General features: G+C 41.3%; 1 protein-coding gene across 1 annotated transcript in view; it reads left to right on the top strand.

The window, feature by feature from the left end:
* Positions 1-20,751, top strand: part of LOC117386890 (inactive ubiquitin carboxyl-terminal hydrolase 54-like) — a 67,157-nt gene that overhangs the window by 33,634 nt on the left and 12,772 nt on the right. Inside the window, exons 10-17 of the mRNA XM_055229844.1 lie at positions 549-698; positions 3,592-3,781; positions 5,675-5,858; positions 6,639-6,665; positions 7,873-8,058; positions 9,406-9,747; positions 10,566-10,717; positions 11,590-11,748. Of these exons, the coding sequence (XP_055085819.1) occupies positions 549-698; positions 3,592-3,781; positions 5,675-5,858; positions 6,639-6,665; positions 7,873-8,058; positions 9,406-9,747; positions 10,566-10,717; positions 11,590-11,748 (1,390 nt within the window). The remainder of the gene's footprint in view (positions 1-548; positions 699-3,591; positions 3,782-5,674; positions 5,859-6,638; positions 6,666-7,872; positions 8,059-9,405; positions 9,748-10,565; positions 10,718-11,589; positions 11,749-20,751) is intronic.

Genomic DNA, 20,751 nt, shown 5'->3' with positions numbered 1-20,751 from the left:
CTTTTCCTCCTCTCTCTTGCTTTTATCACATCCCTCTCTCTTGCCCCTCCTACCCTCCATCTCTCTCTCTCCCTCTCCTCCCTCTCTTTTGCTCCTCTGTCTCTCCTGTTTGTAACCCCCCCCCGCCCCTTCTCTCCTCCCTCTTCTCCCCTCCCTCCCTCCCTCCCCCCTTCCCCCCTCCCTCCCCCCTTCCCTCCCTCCTCTCCCCTCCCTCCTTCCCCCTCCCTCCCCCCTCCCTCCCCCCTTCCCTCCTACTTATAACTCATCCCTCTTCCCCTCTCTGGCTCCCTCCATCCCTCCCTCTCTCTCCTTTCTCTGCTACCTCTCCCCCTCCTCCTCTCTCTCCCTTCTCCCTCCACCCCCCCTTCTCTCTTTCTCCTGCTTATAACTCATCCCTCTCTCCTGCTCCTCTCTGTCCTCTCTTCCTATCTCATCTTCTCTCTCACACTTTCCTCTCTTTTGCTCCTCTGTCTCTCCTGCTTGTACCCCCTCTCTCTCTCTCCTCCCTCTCCTCCCCTCCCTCCTCCTCTCCCTCTCTCCTCCCGTAGCTGTTCTTTCGTGTGACGGAGGAGCGAGCGCGTCAGGCGGAGCTGTACTTGGTTGGAATGGTTTGCTACTACGGCAAACACTATTCCACCTTCTTCTTCCAAACCAAGCTCCGGAAGTGGATGTACTTTGACGACGCTCACGTTAAAGAGGTAAGCCGCACATCATCCGCTTTAATTCCTGTTTATTCTGGGATGTTTTCGGTTGCCGGGACGATGATGTAACACTTGAAATGGGGTGCAGAGTACAGTAGCGGCTGCGGTGCTGTGTTTGTACCTGGGGACAGGAGATGTAGGTTACTTTGAGTGAGGCTGTTTGCAGCATTGCAGTTATCCTTGGATGTATATGTATTTATATCAATGCTAACTCTATTTTTACACGATTTAATCATGCAAAAATATACACAGCGTAAAAATAAAACTAGTTACTTTGCTGTTTGCAGATGTGACATTTAGGGGCGTCTATAGGATCCTCCTCCTGCATCGGCGTTGTATAGTCGCTGTTATTGTCATTGATGCTAAATGCGGCTAATTGTATAGACATTAATAGTTTCAAAGCTGTTTTCCATCTTGTTTTGTTTACATTAGCTTGTACGCTGTGTGCAGATTTGACTTGCAAGTCCGTAGATATCCTCACACAGCTGTTACGACTCCGAAGATTCCCGTTTTAGTACTAAAGTGTATCCAGTCGTGTCATGATAACACATTTTGAAGTTCGATATATCGAAAAACTAACAACAAAACTATCCTAAATCTACAATATTGTTCAAAATCATGAGCTGCAAGAAATAAACAGCAGAATGAAACACTTAAGTCATCAGTTTGAGTCTGTAATGAGTCAGACGAGTTATTAATTCAAATCTTAATGGTTTAAATCTGATCATATCGACACAAAATAACCAAATATGTCCCAGTATTTATTTATTTTAAAATCTGCTGATAAATACAGAGTTGAATATGTTTATTTTTGTTTTTAAAAATGGCTAAACTGCACCAAAATGTTAAGAGATTTCTGCGTTTTCACACTTGGATTTTCTGTCTTTTACCTCGATATTTTCACATTTCTATCATTAATTTTCGATTATTCTGGCAGATTTGTGGGTTTCTCTGCCAATTTATGTTTGAAACTGACCGAAAATGGTTAATTCGTTCGGTTAAAAAAAATCTCCAAAAGCAGCACATCAGCACTTATGGAACGAACTGTAAAGATGCACTATGTAACATTTCTGGTGGAGCGATTGCCACCTGCTCGTCTCCATGGAGATGTTATCACGTTGCCCGGGACAGTCCGCAGTATGGCATTAAACTTGTCAATATTCATAATGATAAACACGCCACCTGGTCAAGTTTAAGATCTGTGGAGAGGCGAGCTCATTTACAGCAATTCACATTAAAGATACAAAAATATATAATCTTTGTAGCATTTCTAGCTACTTGAATAACCGGTCTTCTTATTGTGAGTGAGGTCGCTTCTCCACTGATCTGACTTGTAATTTGCCCTGCTAGCGTCACCTACTTACAGCATGCGCTCTGCCAGAAAAGTCACGCAGTGTACCTTTAAATAAATCTACCCTATTACTATTTACGTATTTATTTATCTATTGATTTTTAATTAATTAATTAATTATTATGTGTTTTTATTCACCAAAAATACCTTGAATACCTTGTGAGTGAGGTCGCTTCTCCACTGATCTGACTTGTAACTTGCCCTGCTAGCGTCACCTACTTACAGTGTGCTCTCTGCCAGAAAAGTTACGCAGCGCACCTTTAAATAAATCTACCCTATCACCATTTTTATTATTATTGTGTGTTTTTATTGACCAAAAATACCTTGAATACCTTGTGAGTGACGTCGCTTCTCCACTGATCTGACTTGTAAATTAGCCTGGAGGCATCTCTACTTACACCGTGCTCTCTGGCAGAAAAGTCACGCAGTGTAGCTTTAATAAACGGCCCTATTATTATTTTTCTTGTAAAACTCCCTCCGCCTGAGCAAACGTGACCTTGTCCTGTTCTGCAGCGTCTGACTTTAACACGTTTCTATAGAGTCGATACAGGAGCTCGCTGTTTTCTCTCCGATAATTGGCCTTAATGTTTCTAATGTTTACTGTCTGCAAAATAGTGTTGCCATGACAATAAAGAATACTCGATACTCAATTCTCGATTCTGATTTCGCTTCCCAAATCATTTTAAACAGTTTTTTTTTTTGACAATATTGTAATTTTCAACACAAAATGGAACAGTCCAGTATTATCCACTTATGTGATTTTTGAGCGTCTTGTTTTGATATTTGTTTTAGTATCAATTAGTATTAGATTTGCAATACTTTTGACACGCCAAAGTAAAAATAAAAAAAGAAAATCTGACTTTTTATTTTTATGTATTGATTGAAATGGATAAAATTACCTCACGTATCTGGCAACCCTGAATCCACATTTGTGATTTAAACATAAAATTATTTACATTTTGCTATTTGACCTTTCTGATCTCTGTTCTAATGTTGTTTCATCATAACAAACAGACCTGGAGTTGTGTTTTGTTTCATTCACACATGTTTAACACACAAACCCTGCATGAAAACACTCTGCTCCACCTTGTGATGTCATCACGTGGTAATACAGGAAGTGCTCCATTGTGTTTTTAAACTCCATACACCTTCACTAGAATCATTTAGATCATTTTCAGCTCTGGAATTGCAAATCTCTACTGAACTAAAGGTAAAATGTAGCTGTTAACTTAAACTACCACTTCATGACATCACAAGGTGGAACAGAGCATTTTGAGCTTTGGAGATGTAGACAGACTAATAATAAAGTGTTACTCAAACATGTGTGAATGAAACAAAACACAACTCCAGGTCTGTTTTTGAGGAGGTAACAACATTAGAACACAGATTAAAGCTACAAGAGTCAGTTTTGTGTGATATTGCTCCTTTAAACTGTTGGACCTTATATTTTCTGTGTTAATTATAAAACCTCATTACTTCTTGTATCATTTCCTCAGTGTGTTCCATTCATCTAAATATCTTTCCTCCATTCCTCATCAGATTGGGCCCAAGTGGAAGGACGTTGTGTCTCGCTGTATAAAGGGCCACTACCAGCCTCTGCTGCTGCTCTACGCTGACCCCCGTGGGACCCCGGTAGTACTGCAGGACAGCCCCAGCCCCTGTTTTAGTCCTAACCCTCATCTGGAGCTGCACGTCAGCACCAAGGCCGGATACGACAGTGAAGACTCAGGTAGTGCTAACGGCGCTATGCTACATTTATAGACTCCAGCACCGGCTATTTTTACACAGGACTTTTCTGAAAACTGGAGGTCCTCTGCAGTGGCATAGTTGTGTAGAGAGTTTAGAATATACGAGTGAGAAAAGGTACGACTTCACTCCTTTAACTACTTAGAACGATTTAAAAAAATCAAGTCAGGGCTAATTATATTTAGCATCGATACTGAAACATTTCCTGGATCAGAAGTCCAGTTTCAACAGTTTAATCAGGGACTCCCAGACTTCCCTCACCCCAGACACTTCATCCATCTCCTCCAGTTTGACCCCAAGACTTTCCCAGGTCAGCCAATAGACATAGTCCCTCTAGTATGTCCTGGGTCTTCTCCGGGGACTCCTCCCAGTGGGACGTGAACACCTCCCCAGAGAAGAGACCCCAAGATACTTCAATGCCTCCACTTAAGGCAGGTCTCTCCACCCACCTGCAGAGGGCGCTACCTTTTTACTGTGGAGAACCATTGCCTCAGATTTGAAAGAACTGATTCTCATCCCACTCGGCTCAAACTGCACTAGTGCACGTTGCTGGTCCTGGTCCACCGTGACTCCAGGGTGGGGGCCAGTGACTCCAGGGTGGGGGTCTATGGGTCCAGGGTGATGTAACTGTCCTTGATGTGGTGCTCATCATAAAGAGCTTCTGCCCCTCTCTCTGTCTGACTGTCCCAGGACCTGTTTGGCTTGAGTGACCCATGAGTGACCCATGAGTGACCTAACCCAGGGCATGAATCCCTCGACAACATGGCACCTGGGATCTTTTGAACCCTCCACCGCATTAAGGTGGAGGGTGAAGGTCACACTGTAAATGTTACGTCCACAGCAAACATGAAGGTTCTTTGTCACGATTCTACAGACGGAACAAGTGAGAAAAAAACTCCCGAAAAAGTCAAGTTTAATATTTATAGTTTTTTTCTGTATGAAAAGTGAAGGTTGATCCTTTAACCTGTGGCTCACTCTGCTGCTCATTGTTTCAGTGGGACACTTTAGTTCACGATGTTTGAAAACTGGAGAGTGTTTTGTTGTGGCATTGTTTGCTTTTATTTAAATTCTGGGGGTCGGTGTTGCCTCTTTGTTTAGTCTCTAAGTAAGAAAAGGTCAAACATGTGGATGACTTAAATCAAAAGGAGGATTTGGGGACATTCTGGCTAGAACATTGTTGTGGCCTGTTAAAGTCGATCTTACAGAGGTGTTTTTAAGTTTCTGTTATGGAGCTGTTTATGTGAAATTCCTGTTCCTTCGTGTTTAAATGATGGACTGAGCTCTTTTGGATCGATCGACCTCGTCTTTGGCCTGTATTAAACAAATTGTTGGTCAAGTTTATGCAGATCAGGAGCTGGAGTCAATAGAAGCCATTTAAATTCATTTAAGACGCTGTTAAATATCCACATGTCAGTCTCTCACTGTGAGCGAAGGCGCCTCCTCCTGACCAGGGCACACCTCCTCCTTGTCTCCATGGAGATGGATAAGTTTAATGCCTGACTGTGGAACTCTCCAAGCAGAGCTGTAGTGTCCTCATAAAGACTACCAAGTCAAACCCTCCTCTAGAAATATCACGTAGTGGAACTTTAAAGCAACACCATGTATCTTTCTGGAGGTGTTCAGTCACCTGCACGTTTCCATGGAAACACGCAGTTAAAACCGTACTAACTTTATGCCAGACAGAGGAGGATTATAGACACACTTTTCCAAAATGAAAAAAACATGCTTTTATTTATTTATTTTTGTTGCTAAAGTTACATGATAGGGCTTTAGTGTAATGGACATGTAATGAAATAATTAGTTATTTTGTGTGTCTTTAAAGTGTATATAAATCGTCCAAATGCACTCACGTTCTGTTCATCTCATTCTTCTTCAGGTCGTGAGCCGTCCATCTCCTCAGACACTCGCACAGACTCCTCCACAGACAGCAGCGGTCACAGACCCCGCCCCCGCCCGTCGCACCACTCCCCCGGGTCCCACCTCTCCACCGACTCTCAGGCCACTGTGGTGTGTAACTACCAGACTGGGACTACCACGCAGGGACCGGACATCAGAGGTAGGCCTATTGTGTACTCCACCTTTACTCACATGTACTCCACCTGTAATCCACCTGTGCTCCACCTGTACTTCACCTGGAGTACACAAACACATATATATATCAGAGGTAGGCCTACTGTGTACTCTGCCTGTAATCCAACCTGCGCTCCACCTCTTCTCCACCTGTACTCCACCTGTACTCCACCTGCACTCCACCTGTACTACACAAACACATATATGAGTATATGGACAGGCCTCTTGTGAACGCTCAGAACCTCCAGTAACTATAGTAAAAAGTAGCGGGCCTAAAATTGAGCCTTGGGGCACTCCTTGACTTAAAGAGAATTTTGGAACCAATCACATGAAACATTTTCAAATCCTCTCTGCTTCAGACGCTTCAAGACGACTCCACTGAACCACTGAAACAAAAGCTTCAGTTAAATCAAACAGAGCTACACGATCTTGTTTGGCATCAGGGGCTGTGGAAAAGTCATCTAATGTCATCTTTTTTTCTTTTTTAGCAATAAACACATCTGTAATGTGTGTGTGTGTGTATAATAGTGTATAATATAGTGCATTTTTGCTGACAGCTGTGTGTGTATTAGTGTGTGTGTATATAATGTGTGTATATAATGTGTATTATCGCTGACAGGTGTGTGTGTGCGTGTGTATATATCTGCGTATATGTGTATGTGTATTAGTGTATAATATAGTGTATTATCACTGACAACTGTGTGCATGTGTGTGTGTGTGTATAATATAGTGTATTATCACTGACAACTATGTGTGTGTGTATAATATAGTGTATTATCGCTGACAGCTGTGTGTACGTGCGTGCGTGTGTGTGTGTGTGTGTGTGTGTGTGTGTGTGTGTATCATATAGTGTATTGTCGCTGACAGCTGTGTGTACGTGTGTTTGTGGGGGTGTGTGTGTGTATCATATAGTGTATTATCACTGACAACTATGTGTATGTAGGGGTGTGTGTGTGTGTGTCATATAGTGTATTATCGCTGACAGCTGTGTGTACGTGTGTATGTGTGTGTGTGTATCATATAGTGTATTATCACTGACAGCTGTGTGTGTTTTGCTGCATTGAACCCAAATGCAGAGTTATTGCATTCATTTACAGTAACCACTTTAGCAGCGGCCGCAGTGAGCCCCGGGAATACACTGCAGCACATGGTGAACAAGCAAAACTACAACTTTATACAGCACTTCATCCTCCTCTTCCCCCTCTTCTGCACCTTCCTCTTCTCCCTCCTCTTCTTCCTCTTCTCCCTCCTCTACTTTCTTTCTATCCTCCTCTGTACTTTACTCTTCCTCCTCTACCCCCTCTTCTTCTCCCTCCTCTTTACCCTCCTCTTCCTTCTTCTTCTTCCTCCTCCTCCTCTTCTGCCCTCTGCCTAATTACCCCCATTGGGATAAATAAAAGCCCCTCTGCAGTCTCTCCCTCTGTACATATTTGTTTTTAAAATGGTGGAGTGTTACAGTAATGTGGAGCTGCACCTGAGGAAATGAATTCAGTACTTTCATACCTTGGTCTAGTCCAGGTCTAGTCCAGGTCTAGTCCATGTCTAGTCCTGGTCTAGTCCAGGTCTAGTCCTGGTCTAGTCCAGGCCTAGTCCAGGCCTAGTTCCAGATTCAGTCTCAGTTTTGAACCAGTTTAGATGTGGTGATTGTGTGAACGCTCCGTGAAAGGGTCTCTCTGTCAGTGTGCATTTTTCAGCTCATACTTGGTGATGTTAAACTACTGCTGCATTCACACATTAGTAAAGTGTCTTGCCCAGTGACACAACAACAATATGCACTGCTCCAAACAAGAAGAACCACACTCTAACTGCTAAGATACTGCAACTACAACGAATTAGAAGTAAAACATATCCAAAACTAGAAGTAAAACATATCCAAAGTACTTGAGCCCTCACAGCCTCTGCTCTGCCCCCTACAGGCTCAGCGGTGGAGGGTCCGGCACGGCCTCCCTCTCCTCCTCTGGGCGAGTACAAAGAGACCGCGGTGTACCTGCTGTCGTCACGGAGACCAAACACCTCCTCCTCCTCTTCCTCTCGCCCGCTCTCCTCCTCCTCTTCTTCTCATCCACTCTCCTCCTCCTCTTCCTCTCGCCCGCTCTCCTCCTCTTCGTCGTCTGGAGTCGGGGGCTGTGAGGGAGGGGTCGGGGGGCCGCACTGGGAGGATGACAGCACCAGCAGCGAGAGCAAGTCCAGGTACTGCAGTGCACAGATATACAGTACTTTTGTTAATGCTAATGAGTCTTATGTTATTTTCAATACGCCATTTTGCGGCTTTGTTTCTTTTATTACGTCGTTTTAGATGAATATAATATATAGTCGAGGTCTACAGCCCGTTCTGTCAGTAAAGTGTTTAGAAGGAAGAGTTTTGAGTTTTATTTTTGTTAAATAAGATAAAATTATTAGTCCCACAGTGGGGAAATTCCAGTATTAAACCACACAGTTAAAGAACAGCAGGAAAAAGGTAACAAGCAATAACAAGATAATAGATAAGAGCTATTATCTTGTGATGATTGAATTAAATGATTGATTAAATTAAAAGTTATATTAAAAGTTTATATTGTTTAAGTTCTGGAAATTCATATTTAAAGCTGTTTTAATTTGCTTTTAATGAGACAAGAATCACGATCAATATGTTATTAGTAGTTTAAATGATTGATAACTGAAATAGTGTAGTTACTTAATATTATTGGTATATTTGTGCCCAATTACCAGTGGGTTAGTTGTTCCATTCCCACATTAACCTAAAAAAAACAAAACACAATGCCATATGAGCTTTAAACTGCAATGCTGCTACTTCATTGCTAATCTTAAACACACACTAACACACTCCGTCAACAGAAATTTGGGGGCCTCACTTGGGCCCCCCTCTAATATAAATTAACACAAAGAGGGTTCAATACTGGGCCCCTAAAACCAAAGACTGTATTTATAACGAACAAACCAAGTCCACACCAGATCTAAACCGGGACTAAACTAGGATTAGACCAAAGCTAATCTCGAGCTGACCAGGTCTAAACCAGGACTAAATCTGGACTAAACAAGGGCTAAACCAGGACTAATTTGGACTCGCCATGAATAAACCAGAACTAAACTAGGCCTAAACCAGGACTAAACCTAGACTAAACTGGTCAGTGATGAGATGGGACATTGCTTGAAAGCATTTCCTCTTTTGGTGTAAAGCAAAACGGACCAAACAGCTGAGAGCTCAGAGACATGTGACACACCTTAAAGGTCCTATATGACACAAACTGACTCTTGTAGCTTGAAGTCATTTTATAATGCTGTTACCCCTCAAAAACAGACCTGGAGTTGTGTTTTGTTTCATTCACACATGTTTGGAGATATAGACAGACTAATAATAAAGTGTTACTCAAAGTTTAAAATGCTCTGTTCCACCTTGTGATGTCATGAAGTGGTAGTTTTCAAGTTAACAGCTCCTTTTACTTTTAGTTCAGTAGAGATTTAGTTACACTTTAAATTAGAACCCGGTATAAATCTGCCAAAACAGTTACTTAAAGATAAAACTCTGAATTTGTGCAGTTCTTCTGGAAGTCGTTACCGGCCGACCTGGAGGCCCCGGAGAGAGGCCCTGAACATCGACAGCATCTTCACCCGACAGAAGGCCTCGTGCGTGGGCTACAGCGCTCCGCCGGTGCCCCCTCTACCTCCAGAGCTCCAGGACTCCTTCCCCGCGCCCGGCCCTGCTCCTCCCCCTCCTCCTCCTCTGCAGCAGGGGGCGGCAGAGGCAGAGGGCAGGGAGGAGGCCATGGGACCCCCGGCCGCTCCGCCCCTGCCCCGAGGAGCGGAACACCAACCACGGCTCATACAGAGGATGGAGAGCGGCTACGAGAGCAGTGAGAGGAACAGCACCAGCCCCGACAGGTGAGACAGCGAGCAGCTACGTCAACTCTATGGTGTTTTTATTCATCGACTTTAAAGCTAAAGTAATGTGGAACTGTTTTAACGAGCGTTTAACTGAGGAAACCTGAGGAAGTGAGACAGTCCTGGGAGGTTTAGAACAGTCACAGACCAATCGCAGCATTGTGAACTGAAACAGACATGAGTCTCTGTCCTGGGGCGAGATTGACTAGAGGCCGCTCCAGGTACTGCAGCTGGGCCTCAGACAAAATTCTCCCATAGAGCACAGTATAACGGAGGGTTAGAGTTGGCGTACCTGACCTCTGACCTGACCATAGAACACAATGCATTTTCTGTGAATTCAAACTCTTCGTGTTTTGACAGGGCATCCAGCTTTCACAAAGGTCTAGTTTTGCAGGATTATTCTCTATTTTCCCAACATGAACATTCAAAATTTTAAATCCTCAAAGCGTCTGACCCCTCGCTACCTCCGCTCTAGCTGCTATCGCTCTGATTCTGACGTCACACGGTGGGAGAAGCTAGTCTGTATTGAGGAAGTAATGGGCCCATGAGCCAATGAGCTCAGGCCACTGAAAACAGCACGACGCCATCTTGGGTTCACTTTCCACATTTTGATTATACTTTCATGGGATGAACGTATTTAGTCCAGTTTGATGTCTCGGCTTGTTCCGCTGTTGGGGTGTTTCGACCAATCAGATTTAAGTCTTCATCATGATGTACAACTCTGTCTGGTTTTAAGGTTACAAATTCTTTAGACGCATATAAAAAAAAGTATTATTATTATAGTTATTCTTAAAACAAATGTGGTGTTTATTTGAGAGAGCAGAAATGACTCGTTCTTGCGTTTGTCCTGACAGGGAGGTGGGTCAACAGAAGCGCGCCCTGATGTCTGGACCTTCGTGGAGATCAGTGCCAAAGTCCAAAAGCAGCGGCGCCATTTTACAAGAGACGCCTCGGGACGCCACCAACACAGGTACAGACTGACCACTGACCATTAAAAACTGATACTTTGCAGTGACGTCACGCTGAGGGGGGTTCTACGTGTATCTTTATGGTGAAATGTTCAGTGGTTTCCATGGTGACACAGTGTACACATTAGCAAACACTGCCGAAAAAGTTTTAAGATTGTCTGAAAACTCAAAAATAAATCCAAAAGTGATTTAAACAGTAAATTTTCATGAGCCTGTGGTCAATCTGAGCGTTCATGGTCCTGTTTAGGAGTTTGATTTTACACAAAAAGATGAGTGACTGAAAAACTGTTGGCTAATGCTAATGCTAGCTTGTGAGAGACATGTTTAACAAGAATAATCAGCTCACCTGTTAAAGCGCCAACTAAACCAGCTCTTTCAGATTGTGTTAAAATGAATGTTAAAGTCTAAGAGATCTTCAGACAGAGCAGTGCCTCCAGTTAGCCTCATACCTCCAGGAAATGCTGACATCAGTTGCAAAGTATCAATACAGCGGTCTCTCGTTTATCGCAGGGGTTACATTCTAAAAGTAACCCGCAATAGGCGAAATCTGTGAAGTTATCAGTTTTATTTTTTACAATTATTCTGTATGTTTTTTGCTGTAAAACCCCTCACCACACACTTTATACACTTTTCTCACACAGGCATTAACATTTTCTCACATTTCTGTCTTGTTTAATTAATTAATAGTGACTCACGTGTATTTCACAGTTCGTCCTGGCTCCGCTGTAGTGTCGTTTTGGATGAATATTGTGATTTAAAATGTGTAAATTATAACATAATGATCCACAAGTGTCAGAGATGAGAACTATAGAGACACAAACACAATAGTTCTTCTTTAAAACCCAGAGGAGCTTCATCTGTGTTACTGTGTCAGGCCCCGGGCGCAGTGAGCTGGACGAGCTGCAGGAGGAGGTAGTGAGGCGGGCGAGACAGCAGGAGACGCAGAGACGCAGAGAAGCAGAGAGAGAAGCCGCTCGAGGATTCAACCCTAAACCCAGCAAGTACCTGGATCTGGACCAGCTACAGCACCAGGGTAAAACACAGCCGACACACACGAACCTTTAGTTTTTATATACTGCACAAACGATGGTGAAATATGGGAATATAGACACACAGTGGGATTTATATTTTTGTATTAGCTGCTCAGGATCAATAGGTATCAGAAATGTTGTGTAAATGTGTCAATGTTTGTATTTTTTTGTTTTTTTTACATTTTATACAAACCAAAAAATGACCCCACTGACAAAAGATGAGTATATATCACAGACTGTATAAAGAAATGGACTAAGCGAGTGTGACGTCACCCACAGCGTTCGACTCCAGTCAATTTGGAATTACGACCACGAGTATCTTGGCAACCATAGAGCCAATCAGGAGTGAGGCCGAGGATGATGTAAAGCGGGTTAATACGAACATTTTAAGACCAAAATTATGAGTCTGACAGCAGCACTAGAAGTGTATATATATAAAAACTAATATACAGTACACAATTCTAATGCACATACATGGCAGGTCAAATAATATTGTAAAAAATAACAAAGGGAAAGAAAAAAAATAATTTAGTCACGTGCACAAATGAAAGTTACATCCTACATTGTTTAAGTGAGGGGCTCTGATTCTCACTGAACTGTTGTGTTCTTCCTTTTAAACAGGATTAAACCCTTTCTCATTTCACATGTGTCATTGTTTCTCACAGCAGGACACTGTAGACGGAGCTGAGCTGCTCTTTCATAACAAAAATGTTCTGTGTCGGGCAATGAGTCAAGTGAAGGATGTTTGAATTTTCTTATATCAGTGGAGAGGGGGAGCTCACCTGTGTAATGCCTCATATGTTTCAATCTTTAGTTTATTTATTTTTATTGTATTATTTTAATTTTCATTTTTAGGTAATTTTGTTATTTATTATTTGATTTTATTATTATTATTTTTTACTTTATTATTTTTATATTCAATTTAATTATTTTTATTTTATGTTTTTGTTTTTATTTTCAATGTCATTTTATTTTTATTATGTTATTTTTAATTTTATTTTATTATTGTTTTATTTTAATGCTTTTTTTCCAATTTTATTTTATTATTTATTATTTTTATTTTTTATTTTATTTTATTCATTAGAAGTGTTATAGTTTATTTTATGCTGTGCCTAAAAATAGCTATTATTCCATTATTGTTTGCTCTTTCTTGCTTCAGTCTGTTTAGTTAATGCAGAACTCATGATTCATTTCTTCCAGTTTTTAAAAACCATGACATGGATAAATATTACTGTGTTTTTATTGATACTCTAATCTTCATTTCCATTTTAATGATTTGCTTTGATCTGAACACAAACCTTCTCTTTAAAATGTTTCCTCACAGATGGTTGGAGCGTTTGTTATCTTTGTTAGTAGACACCTGGGCCTGTTTTTACATCATAGACGATACAAAGTGTGCAGTGGTGTTCTGTTCTGAGGAGACACAGATGGTTTTGTTCCCGTTCGGCTGCTCCCACAATGACACGAGCAGAGGTGGCTTCCAGTACAGTCTGAGGTCATCGGAGCTTTTGTTTATTTAGCAAAACGGTTTGAGTTTCCAGATCACGTTTCGCTCAGAAAACATCAAAACGCTGCAGATCTGTGACTTTGCAATTGGAGACTGGACATGAGTTTTATTATTGGGCTGGATTTGGACGGTTTTAGTGCATCTGACAGGGTTTTTATTGTTATTATGTTTGGTTGTGGTAAATATTTAGAAAAGTTATGATGAAAAGTAAAGGAAGTATCGCTGAGTTGTATAAAGGAATGTTTCTATGTGATTAATACACAACATCCCAACAAAAATGCAGTACAATACGGTTTAAAAATTACTTTAACCCTATATCGTTGGATGTTATGGTCGCCGATAGAGCGCGATTGCGGACTTTCCATTAGCGTAACTCCGCAACCAACTGTACTTCCTGTAAATTCAAACGGCATCTCAAAGCAGAGGCATGAGGCTCTTTAAATATTTTACTGTCATTACTGTATTTTACTGGTAATCTGCGTAGATGAAGGATTTTCAGTTATTCGACGTGTCAAAGGAAAAATACAGATGGATATGTAAAATATAGGTAGTTGTTTGAAAAAATGCAGTACTTCTTGATACTTGATACCTCCTTTAACGTGATTTTTATGGCTAAAAATAATAAAAGTCTAGGCGAGCTATACTGGTCTATAGTGTGCTCAGTCCTTAAAGGGTTAAGAAAATAAAAAGTCTTTTTTTTTGGTCAAATAAAATAAAAACTGTTGTGTAAATTAGACGCGCTTTGGCCTTTGTTTACATCATAGTCTGTGTAAAGAAGTGACTCAGTGCAACGTCACCCACAGCGTTCAGCTCCAGTCGAATGAAGCTCATCGAGGCTAGAGCAGTTATAGCGGGGAATTTGGAGCAGATTTCCATATTTGGAATTCTGACTGAGTATCATGGCAACCAAAGAACCAATCCAGAGCGAGGATGTTCCATCATTTTGATCTACATGATCCTGGAGCTTTTATTTCACTATTGTGTCTGTAAATCAAGATATGAACATTAATAACAGACAAATCAGGCAACTTTTTTCCCCAAGGTCACTCCCGCTAGTGTTAGCAACAGGTTTGATTGACAACGTTGCTAAACTAAACCAGCAGAACAGGCAGGAAGGGGCGTTACCTTCAACAGCCTCGCTCTGGATTGGATCTTTGGTTGCCATGATACTCGTGGTCGGAATTCCAAACATGGACTTTGGCTCCAGATTGTCCGCTATAACTGCTCTAGCCTCGATGAGCTTCATTTGACTGAAGCTGAACGCTGTGGGGACGTCACACGCACTTAGTCCACTTCCTTATACAGACTATGGTCCCTCATCTGTCAGTCCAAGTCCTGCATTTGGTCCTCATTGTGATCAAGTGTCAGAATGTTCATATGCACAGTGACGGGAAGATTTCTTGTATTTGAAGACCCAAATTAAAATGTATTTTGTAATGTATTCTAGTCAGAGCACTGTGTTGTGATACTTGGAATACTTTTACACTGAGCCACATTTAAATTAAACGTAAAGACCAAACATAGGATTAAAAACAGCTTTATGCTTATTTTAGTGTTTGTTCTGTGTTTCCCATCACAAGTTGAAGTTAAAGTCTCACCACAAGAGCTGATTTTATATTTTTCTCTCTGATTTTGTGCAGTTTGAAGCTTAAATTGCAATGTATTCCTTCTGTAGTCTCTATACAAATACTAGTACTCATTTACAGACTCTATCTTTAACGTTATGCCTGTTCTTTGATAAACAGAGCTGGCTGTGTGAGGGAGGGCATCTGGCATAAAAATGTGCATTATATGACTGTGGCAGGGCTGTAATGACTAAATTCTTGTTGCCGATCTGATTGGTCAGTTAAAAAGGGGGCGTGGCTAAAGCTCTCAAAACTACTCCCCGTCTTTGTATCTGAACCAAACTGCACTCACAAGACTCACCTGCAGAGGGCGCTCATGCAAAAAACTACTTTAATACAGAAAAAGAACGAGAAAACAATGGATTTATATAACTAGCTGCTTTTAGAACATGTTTGTAGGTCTAAACTACAGGTAAAACACGATTTGTCTATGTTGCAGCTGATGTCATCAACTTTCCCTTGGGAGTGATGCTAACTGTAGGCACTGCTCTGTCTGATGCTCTATTAGACTTCAATCTGAGCTTTATTTTAACACAATATGAGCAGAAAGAGCTGACATAGTTACAGTACAGCAAGTGAACTGATTTCTGTGTTAAACAAGTCCCTTTCAAATAACATTACAGTCACACGCTAGCTAGCATTAGCATTAACCAGCAGTGTTTCAGTTAGTCACTCTCACGTTTTTGTTGAAAATCAAACTCCTAAACAGGACCACGAACGCTCGGATTGATCACAGACTCCTGAAAATGTATTTTTTCTTGAGTTTAAAGTTTATCGCCAGCGCGAGAAGCTCCTGGGTTCGACTCTCAGGGCCTTTTTGTTTACATGTTTTCCCTGTGTCTGGGTAGGTCTGGGTTTTTTTTTCATTCAGTGTTTTGCTAGCAAGTGCATAGTATCACCGCGGTAACTGCTGAACGTTCTGCCATAGACATGTATGTGGAACACCCCCAGTGTTCTTCACAGAGGACATTCTACTGTGTAAATAGCTGCGGTCTTTGCGATCTGAGAATTGTGCCAACTCAGATTGTGATTTTGATTCTATCGCTTCTCCGCCTCCCTCCCTCTCATTCTTTCTCCCTCTCTCTTCTCCTCCCTCTCTCCCTCCCTCTTCTCCTCCCTCTCATTCTCTCTCTCCTCCCCTCCTCCTTTGTGTCTTCCCATGCTTTTCTATATATTCCCCTGCACCATGACTTTGCAGTACACGTCTCCCTCCCCTCCCTCCTCATCCTCCTCTCCCTCCCCATCCTCCTCTTCCTCCCTCCATCATGATATTTGCGTATTTAAACCTTTTCAGACCTGGGCATGAACAGGACTTCCCTCTCGCTCAGCTCTAACTGAATCTATATCAGGGATTATAGCGTTCTGCGTTCTGCCTGCGACGCAAAGCCAACCTTGAAAAGCAGAGGGCGCCGAGAGCAGATGGCTCCACTATCGGAGGTCTTATGTAATACTATTTCTGTTTCCCACATCCCATGTCGAGGGATCATAACTATTTGTCTCCATTTTTGCACAAAGTTACAGCCAATGAAGGCACCGGCGGAGCAGTTCACGCTTTAGCTAATCTGGACTGCTCTGTTGGCGTCCTCCATCTTGTTTTTTGTAACTGACTAACTCCATTCAATCTGTTATTATCATTATTCTGGTGTGAAATACTGGCAACATTTATATTAATTTAGATATCTGAAGTAAAGCATGAACAAAGGCTTAATTCATAAAAAAAAAACTTTGGAAAACCACAGAGTGAACAGAACAAGCCCTGTACTTAAACGATAAACGAGTGCTAGTATTTGTATAGAGTTAAACTGCTGTAACTGGTGATCATTCATAGTGGACATGGTGTCTTGCCCAAGGACAAAACAACAGAACTTGGCCTGAGCGGGAATCGACCCTCTGACCTTCACGTCAGGGGGCACTGCTCTAACCACTGACGCTTAATTATAATGAAGTACGTACTAAGCCTGAATCGTTCTTAATAACATCTTTCTTCATTATTAATTAAGTCTTGTTCATGTTTATTAAGGCTAATTAAAGTGCGTATGACGGGTTTTTATGATTCTCACATTTTTACTGAATTTGTTGGAATTATACCTGCTGTAAATATAAATGAGTTTTACCCTGATTAAGAAACAGTTTGTGAAGAAAAGTTGAAAATATGTTGAAAATTACTGGAATTATTAAACTTATATTATTACTATACTGCACTGGAGAGTCCCACATTGATGACATCACACAGGGAGAATTTTATACAATTCTCTTTCTTTACACAGGAAGCACATTTTTCTGATACAACTGTGTTTTCTGATATTTGTATTTATCAGATCATAATCTCTGTGACATTAGGAGAGTTTGGGACCAGTGTACCACATGGTTGCTAGGCAACAGTTATGAAATTCTTTAGTGTGATGTCATGAATTACAGCCAGGAAGTAAAATCTGAAACCTAAAAAATGGTCAAACTGGGCAAATTTAAGATTTGGTAAAATCTTAAATATAATGAACTGAACTGTGTTTTAGTAAGAACAGTAATCTGCACTTTAAGATGTTCTGTAATGACACCAAACTATTGACTTTTTTTTTGTTTTGTTTTTTTTGAGTTGTTAATGAGTTAATACTTTATATTAACTTTTATAACACAGATGTTTGAAGCATAGAGTTGCAAAGTAGAGGCATGTATAAACATAAATACTCATTTGCATTTCATTTTAAAACTGTAAATTTGGAAATTAAAGTTTAATTTTTTGGTTTATTTGAGCAGGGACCAGGTGCAAACACATTCATCTGATAAAAGAAGAGGCACTTTACACCACATTCCGCTAAAGCTCGTTTCATTTGCTGTCGCCGGCAGATTACACACAATTAAAATACATCCAAGTATCCCTCTATTTGCATTTACACCTCTCCCAGTCTTTCATTTAAAATAGGCTCTTAACTGTGGGCTTTTAGTCACAAGTTGAGGCTAACAGTAAAGCTATTTGCTTGTTTATAACATGCTACTCTTATTACTATCAAACACACATCTGGACTATGAGCTGTATTTGCTCAGGTCATTTCCTCTTTGTAGCTGTTCACATTTATGTAAAATTAGTGTCATTTCCACAACTCTAGAGTTTGTCTAATTCTAATTAAACAGCCGTTAGCATTAGCCGCGTTATGGCCCATTCACCACAGCGCACGACTGAAGATGTGAACGTCATTTTAAAGTCCAGCAGAATGTCTTTATTATTGTTCAGGCTGTTCACCGTTTAACGGAGCTCGTTCTGTTCAGGTCAAGTTTATTTTCTACAGCTCATTTAAAACAGACCACAGAGCTTCACATAAAACACATGTACAATTCTCATGTCTGTTGTTATTAATAAGTTTCGCAGATCTACAGGTTAGAATCAAATGACTACAAACTTATTCACTATTGGCCCAGATAATAAAAAGATTAACTTGGCTAATTTTTTATGAATAAAGTTCCCATATTCCTCTATTCTCTGTTCTAATGTTGTTTCCTCATCACAAACAGACCTGGAGTTGTGTTTTGTTTCATTCACACGTCTTCTCTCAAACTGAAAACACTTTATTGGTTTGTCTACATCTCCAAAGCTCAAAACACTCTGTTCCACCTTGTGATGTCAGGTGGTGATACAGGAAGTGCTCCACTGTGTTTTTAAACTCCACACACCTTCACTAGAATCATTTGGATCATTTCAGCCCTGGAACTGCTGATCTCTACTGAACTAAAGGTAAAAGGAGCTGTTAACTTAAACTACCACTTCATGACATCACAAGGTGGAACAGAGCATTTTGAGCTTTGGAGATGTAGACAGACTAATAATAAAGTGTTACTCAAACATGTGTGAATGAAACAAAACACAACTCCAGGTGTGTTTTTGAGGAGGTAACAGCATTAGAACACAGATTAAATCTACAAAAGTCAGTTTGCGTGATGTAGGAGCTTTAAAATGAAATAATTTAAAGTTGAGGAGATGGAAAGTTTTCAGATTGGCTCCGTCCTGGTCCAGTCTCCTTCTGTTTGGGCTCATACTCGTCTCTAGCCTCCCACACACTGCAGTCCAGTCCAACAGTGTAAGTACCACTGCAGTTATACCAGTGATGAGTCACGGCTCCAACTCCAACAAATACAACCATTCTTCTAAAGCAGATCAAACTCGAGATGTGTTTGTGTGGTGCAGCGGTTAGCACTTTAGCCTCACAGCAAGAACGTCCTGGGTTCGACTCCCCGTAGTGCAGGGCCTTTCTGTGTGGAGTTTGCATGTTCTCCCTGTGTCTGGATAGTTTCTACATGGAGAGTGTAATGAGATCAAATACAAACAAAATCAAACAACCCAAATAACACAGGTCCATTTAAAACATTAAAAACAGGAGCAGGTTAATTATAAATGTTTAAAGTGCCACAGTTTTACATGTTCTTCAGATATGTTCATTTTTCTGAAGCAAAATAACCAAAAGCTTCTGGTTAGTGCAGCCATTTCCAGTCCAATGCAGCCAGTTTTTATACAGCGACAATCATGAGATCTTGGATTAAAAGGTCTTCTCTAGCCCCTCTCTCCTTCTCTACCTCTCCTCCCCTCTTTCTCTCTCCTTCTCCCTCCCCATCTCCTACTCTCCTCTCCCTCTTTCCTCCCTCTCTTCTCCACTCATCTTTCTCGCTTCTTTCTTCCCCCTCTCCACCTTTCCTTCTGTCCTCCCTCTCTCCTTTCTCTCCCCTACCTTTCATCACTCTCCTCCTTTCCTCCCTCTCTCTCCTCCCTCTACTCCCTCTCTCCTCCCTCCTCCCCCTCTTTCTCTCTCCTCCTCCCTCCCTATGTCCTCCTGTCCCTCTTTCCTCCCCTTCCTCTCTAACTCTTGCTCTCCTCCTCTCATTCCCTCTCCTCCTTTCCTCCCTCTCTCCTCCTCCCTCCCTGTGTCCTGTCTCTCTCCTCATCTCCCTCTCTCCTCCCTCTTTCCTCCTCTCATCTTTCTTTCTCTCTCCCTTCCTCTCATTCTAGGGGAGGCTGTGGCCCCCTTAAGCCCCCGTCCTGTCACCGCCCCTGGTATTACGTATCTGACCCAAACTGCACTCACCAGACTCACCTGCAGGGGGAGCTGGTGCAAAAAACTACTATTTATGCAGAAAAAAGAACTAGGAAACTGCATTTATGTAAAGACAGATTAAACTTGTGAATCATGAGTTTAATTTGACTTTTTACAGATAAAAAACACTTGGGCTCACTCACTTCTGACTGCTGTTGTATAAATCATTATATAAATAAAACGATTAGTTGACATTTTGTTTGACTAAGACGCAGCGACTGAAGCTCTGAAATTCCACAGCTTCAGTCTCTGTTACTGATTTTATTATAGGATCATGTAAAAACTCTTTCCAGTTTGAGGAAGTGTGAAAGGAACAAAAGTCTTGGGCTGAACTTTGAGATTCTTGTTGATTCCCTTCAAATATGACTCACTTTTTTCCACATAAATACATATCAGAGTTGATACTTTGCAGTGACATCGCACTGGGGGTGTTCTACATGTATGTTTATGGCCGTGGACGTGTTTAGAAGTTTGATTTTGTGATTAACTGAAAAACTGTTGGCTAATGCTATGCTAGCTTGTGACTGTAATATTTGAGAAGGACTTGTTTAACAGCACACATCAGCTCGCCTGTTGTAGTTCTGATAAATCAGCTTTTTTTATGATCAGATTGTGTTAAAATAAAGCTCAGATTAAAGTCTAACTTGAGTAACATCTTCAGACAGAGCAGTGCCTCCAGTTAGCGTCACACCCCCAGGGAAAGGTGATGACATCCGCTGCAAAGTATCAATCCTGCTTTAGTGATTATGTAGTTTAAACGTTAGTCACTTCTGATCTTAAACTCCATCTTTGCAA

Source organism: Periophthalmus magnuspinnatus, chromosome 19 (assembly GCF_009829125.3).
Source record: "Periophthalmus magnuspinnatus isolate fPerMag1 chromosome 19, fPerMag1.2.pri, whole genome shotgun sequence".
NCBI lineage: Eukaryota > Metazoa > Chordata > Actinopteri > Gobiiformes > Gobiidae > Periophthalmus > Periophthalmus magnuspinnatus.
The sequence above is the reverse complement of the archived record's forward strand: the minus strand, read 5'-3'. Positions and strand labels throughout refer to the sequence as shown.